The sequence below is a fragment of the Telmatherina bonti genome, assembly GCF_933228915.1.
Source record: "Telmatherina bonti genome assembly, chromosome: 4".
Classification (NCBI taxonomy): domain Eukaryota; kingdom Metazoa; phylum Chordata; class Actinopteri; order Atheriniformes; family Telmatherinidae; genus Telmatherina; species Telmatherina bonti.
The window spans coordinates 5,723,838-5,729,837 of NC_136622.1; the positions used below are offsets into that span (position 1 = coordinate 5,723,838).

Genomic DNA, 6,000 nt, shown 5'->3' on the forward strand with positions numbered 1-6,000 from the left:
CTGTTTGGGTGGTAAAGGTTGCAGATCTGTGTTTAGGAAGGAAATGAGCTGGAAGGAAGAAGCTCCTCCTGAATGAAGCCGTCCACCTGAAACAGCCGTAAACTCGCTGTGTACGCGGCAACGTGCCGCTACGTCTGGCTTTATACTGCAGCATGCATCCTGCAGCGCTGCAGGTCGCCGCCAGGGGGCAGTACACTGCACCAGCACTGAGCGAGTGAAAAGGTGAATCTGCCGGTGACGTACTTCTGTTTAACTAGGTCCGACTGTGTCAGTGTGCAACGAGGATGGATGTGAACAAGCCTTTCTAAACTATCCTCCATCGATGTCACGTTCATGCTCGTCTGCATAAACGCCGGGGCTCCACGGTTTACAGGGTTTACATGAAGGGGGTCCTCCAGGAAAACGGGTTGGGAACCACCGCACTACATCACGCTTCCCTAAACTTTCTAATCGTTTGTGATTTTCCAGCTCTTTCTGATTGTTAGCTACAAGCTACACCACAGCAGTGTTGATTTTCTCTTTGCAGTGAAACTGCATCATTAACCTGTTGACTCCTGGCGCATCCTGGACCTTAAACTTTAAGGAGACACTCACTCTTGGCCTTCTCATTTTTGCGAGAGGGCCTCCAGCGGATGCAGGACTTGTGTTCATCCAGGTAGAAGAAGCGCACCAGTCCCTTGGAGCCGCCGCGGAGCTTCACCATCTGGGTCCCCGTCTGCATGGAGCTCATGCATTTCTCCACTGGAGGGAAGGAAACAAGAAGAAACAAGAGAAATGATTGGAAAGTTGCCAGGAACAAACTGCAGCTCAGAAACCTGTGTGTTTACAAAAATCCATTCAGGCTTTCATGCAACATCGTTGTTTACTTGCATGAACACACAAGGCTGCAGAGCGAAAGCATTGGATCTGCCGTCGTTTCAGAGGGGGGGGGGGGGGGGGGGGGGGGCACGTTAAGACAGACGGCAACATGAAAAGCCATTTAACACACCTCCGTCCTCACACTGCAGGGTGGAAATGCTCACACAGACCAGGTGGTTTCTTTTTATTTTATATTCACTATTTAAAGATTTAAACCTAAATATAAACAAACAGTCTTCAGTAATTCTACTAAACATAAAAAAATATGGGGGGGGGGGGGTAAAGTGTGTTGTGCATATTCATCTGTAAGATTAGATTAGAGCCCGTATTAGAATGTTGTGTGGGTAATATGTCAATATATTCATCCACCCATATATACATACTCACACACACACACACACACACACACACACACACACACACACACACACACACACACACACACACACACACACACACACACACACACACACACACACACACACACACACACACACACACACACACACACACCACAAACTATGTACATGTCTGCATGCAAATATATACACACATACAGCCCCTTTCATGTATATTTTATGTACATGCACACACAAAAACATGTCCATTATAACTGGTCACTGCTCTCCATATGTCTCTATATGTCCAACTGTGTCCAAAGCCCCAACTGTTGGTTCCCTTTACATATATCTATACCTATATATGCAAATAGAAAAAGTATGAACAAATCTCTGCAATTTTCTCGTATGAAATACACCTTATTTCATATTACAAACTTATCTGTGCTCCCATGTGTCCCCGAACCGCCTCAGAGTTTAGTGGCATTCAGTAGATCCTTTATTCTTTCCATGCTTATTAGATTTAGAAATTCTGATGAACATGTTTCCATGGAGAAGCATTTCTGCTGTAAATTTTCCAATTTAGTAAACTTGTTCTTCTGGCAGCTAAAAATGCTAAACCCACTGTTTTCCAATCTTGTTTTAAGCTTTATGGCCGTATGAGCGAGCAGCCGTCAGGACGGAGACACAGTTCTGTTTGTATCGGTAGCAGAGAGGTTAACATCCAGACTTCTGTCCAAAGTAATGAGACATCCATCTACAGAGCCACAGCATGTAGACAGATGACCTACCCGCTCACATTCATGCCAACACAGGTTAGACATGCTTGGGTTTATTAAGTTTTTTTAGTTGTATTATTCGTCCTCTGACTGTTTCAACATCCCGCCAAATGTTTTCCCACTCTGTGGGGGAGTTAGACCCCTAACGTCCCATCGTCCCTGTTTAAGTTTGGATTTAAAGAAGAATGTAGGAGCAGCTCATATAAACCCAAAACTTTACATCTATTTGAGGATAGAAATCTACATTTTTTATCAGTCTCAAAATTATAATCAAAGCATCTTTTTAGACTTTACGACCGACTTTAGCTGAAAATATTGTAGGAAATGATTCATGATTAAATTCTGCCTTTTCCTCAGTTCTTCATACTGACCAGGTGAGACGTTTACAGCCGGTTTGTGTCAGGTTCCAGTGTGTGTGTGTGTGTGTGTGTGTTGGGCGATGTCTTGACAGGAATGTCTCTGGGCTGCTGTCACACACCCTGCAGCCCGATGAGCAGTTATCAGGTGTGTGTCAGAGCGTTTCTCTGCACCACGCAGGGCGTTAGGCCACGTCAACAGGTTGCTGACACATCCACTTCAGGAGCAAACGCTGCATTCAGGGAAACGTTAGAGAAAACAGAGTTCTGCTGCTGAGTCAGATCATCCATCATGGAAGACTTCACAGATCAAACTGGTGGTTTTCTCATGGAACCCTGCCGGAGGAACACCTGCATTAGAAATGGCACAAAGCAACTCTGATCGTCCAAAACGGTTTGAAACAGATCAGCTTTCAGTCAGACAAGCAGAACTCTGAGCATTGATTGGCCCGCTGCAGATGACCCGCCCCCAGGGTATCGTTAATGTAGCTCAGCGCCGTTCTCCTGACCTCCGCGATGGAATTCCTGCCCAGAGCAGAATCAGCACATTCCACACGTCCACGGCATCAGCGAGAGAGCAGAGTTAGCAACAACCAGCAGCAGAGAGCGGCTAATTAAAACGTGTCCCAGTGGGGTCCGGCGTGTCTGGCTGTCACAGCAACAACTACACACACACACACACACCTGGACCTAAAACAGACTAAATATCTGAAAAGAGGACATCCAACTTTTCCTTCAATAAAATCCCAAAACCAACCCTGAAGCGGGCGAAGAGACGCAACGTTTCTGCAGAGAATTTAACATTTCACCCAGTTTCTGCCTCGTTTTCCAGTTTGTCTGAGAAAAATTCAGCTCAAGTTACGCAACACATTCCTCATCTGTGTGTTGGCAGAAACGGCGCTGGACTGGAACCACGAGTCTCATCCTGGACTTTACTGAGCCACCAGGAAACACGCCGACTTCTAGACTTCCTCCGGTGGTTCGATCCTCCGTCATTCAGACTAAATCTCAATAAAAAACAAAGAAAAAAGGTAGGAAGGACGTTTGCTGAACACTGCTGAGATCATGACTGCGTGCTGAGGTTCAGACTCGTCGGTCTGAAGGAGGTTTTATGTGCAGCGCCTACATCCGGAGGAGTCCATGCGTATCAGAGTTCCAGACCACCTTTAGCATCTGACCGCTTTCATTTGGCAAAATAAAAAAGTCAAGGTGCATCTAAAGTTTCCCAGCGTTGCTCTCGGCAACACTCCATTTTACCGACTGTGTTTTGATCATCAGCCGTTGGACGGAAGCTGCGCCGCTTTTCTCATCTGCAGCTGCTTAGAGTTCTTCATTAGTGGACGGCTGATTCTGTCGCCTCACAGCCACCACCGAACAGCTCCCATCCGGCTTTTCCTGTTTCCTCATGGTGCTAAATAGTCTTCCATTGGTGGAGAAACCACATCACAGCCCATAAACACTTTTAGGACTGATTACGGTTTCCTTTTGCACAGTTCTGTGTTTTCTGCACCATGGAAGTTGCAGGATCTGCTCCAGCTAATCGATCCAGGATCAGTTTGACATATCAGCCTGAAATCTGATCAGATATTCCAGCAGACATGAACCCCAACATGCTTCGAGCACCACAGTTTGGGGTTTTATAAAAATTCATGCGCAGCAACCATCAGGAATATTCAGCCAGCATTTGTTCCTGCTGACAGGAAAGGTTTAAACCACATCCCGATTGGATCCAGGAGTCTGACTGAGGCCGAGAGCAGGACCACCAGACCCCCGATCAGGACAATGGCTGCAGCAACAACCCCCACACCGTGCAGGCAACGCTCCTGAGGATTTCCAGCCGGCTGTTCCAAAGACGAGGCCGTTGAGGTGGAACAAGGCCTCGTCGTAAGCTTTGGTTCTCATCTCTGGAACCACTGAAAGACCAGCAGACCTCAGAGTCCATGAGGGCTCGTGGTTTAAAAGCAGGTCTGATTAACAGGACCATGGAGGACATTTCTAAACAATCCATCCCGACTCTGCAGGCTCTCTCCAGGAGGCTCATTTCTTCTCAGCTGAGAATATTCTGGAACAGCTAGCAAAGCCTCCTGCTGGCGCTACACCTGCTCGCGTGCTGCCCTCCCCCTGGAGGCAGAGAAGCTCGCTGGCAGGAACGCCACAGATGACACACACATACATACATAAACCAGATAGAGTAGAATGTGAACACACTCGGCCGACGTGCTCTGGCTGCCTGCCAGACCACAATATTTATTCCTCTAAAATGTTAAAACCTTGCAGCAAACAGCAAATGGAGGCTAATCATCACAGCAGGGAGTTATTTAGGCAGCTAACATCCCAGCTGCAGCCACAACACCAGCAGCCAGAGAGGGAAGAGGTTTTCCACACAGGACCGAGGCCAAGGCAGACCACCTGGACCGCTCTGCCTCAGTCACAGCAAACATGTGGTGACGCCATGCTCGCTCGGGTGAGGCTGTTATTTCTGACCTGACAGCTGTCGTTCAGCCTGAACCGGGCGGTTTCTGGTGCATATTGTTACGTTGCAAAGCTTCTCAGTGTTTAGGAGGAACAGCAGCAAAGAGTTTCATACAGACGTTTGTTTTTCTCAGAAAACTGTGCTGCTAAGTACCGAGAAGAGGTCTTAAACATGTCAGACCCTGTTGAGCTCCGGTTAACCTTTACAGAGAGTCCCACTGAGACGCGCCGTGTCCCGTTTATCCAACATGCACGTCTCTGGAGTGTCCATTAGAGCCGGGAAGAATCAAAGCTCTGACTGGAGGTTTGGCATGCTTCGCTGCCAGAAACACTCCTGAATTAGATGATTTGACCTCCAACAGCAGGCAGCTGACTTATTCTGGGTGCTTTAAAGAAACACACAGATGCGGCCAGACCTGATAACCGCGTGACGATGCGAGACCAGGGACTCGGGGTCACTCGGGACTCGGGGTCATCTTTTCAAACTAAATGGACCTCTAAAATATTGCATTCCCATCTTCAGAGGTAAAAATAAATGTCAAGAAGGAGTGTAGAAGACAAAGATAAAAAGGAAACTGATTCATAAACAGGCTAGCGGAGGACAGCTTGTGTTTCCATGGAGATGCATCAGGTGCATCGCATTTCCATCGGAACTTTTACCGTCTTTGTCCTCATGTGACCACCAGTCATTTGTCTCAGTTATTGTCTTTACACACGTGCATGTTTGGTTGTTTTTACCCACAATGCCGAGTTGCACCTTTGGATCGTGGCTTACTTGAAGCGAACCGAAACCTCCATTTGTAGGTGGGTCAGAGTTCACGTCTTTGATCCGCATCAGTTTGTTTGAAGGACTTTCTGAACAAACAAGCTGGGATTTGAGTCAGAAAGGCACCTAAAAGCTGCAGGACGGTGGCCCTCGAGGGCCAGCATTAAACGGGCCTGATCTACAGCAATTAGTTTGGGTTAAAATAAATAACTCCACTGTTGACTGATTTTCTGCGGTTTGATAGGTAAAAAATCTGTGAACGATAACTAAGCATAACTACTAAAAACACCTGTTTGTAAATAAGTGGTATATAATTTTACACACCAGGCAGATAAAAACACTAACTCGACTCTGCAGCTTTAGTTATTTTCCATAAAATCAGGACAAGCTGAATCACCTAAACATTAAATACGTTGTTTTACCGTTCAGAT

At 46.7% G+C, this 6,000-nt stretch overlaps 1 protein-coding gene across 1 annotated transcript in view; it reads right to left on the bottom strand.

Moving 5' to 3' along the window:
* plch2a (phospholipase C, eta 2a) overlaps positions 1-6,000 on the bottom strand; it is a 63,355-nt gene that overhangs the window by 52,210 nt on the left and 5,145 nt on the right. Inside the window, exon 2 of the mRNA XM_079238627.1 lies at positions 595-741. Coding sequence (XP_079094753.1) covers positions 595-741 — 147 coding nt within the window. The remainder of the gene's footprint in view (positions 1-594; positions 742-6,000) is intronic.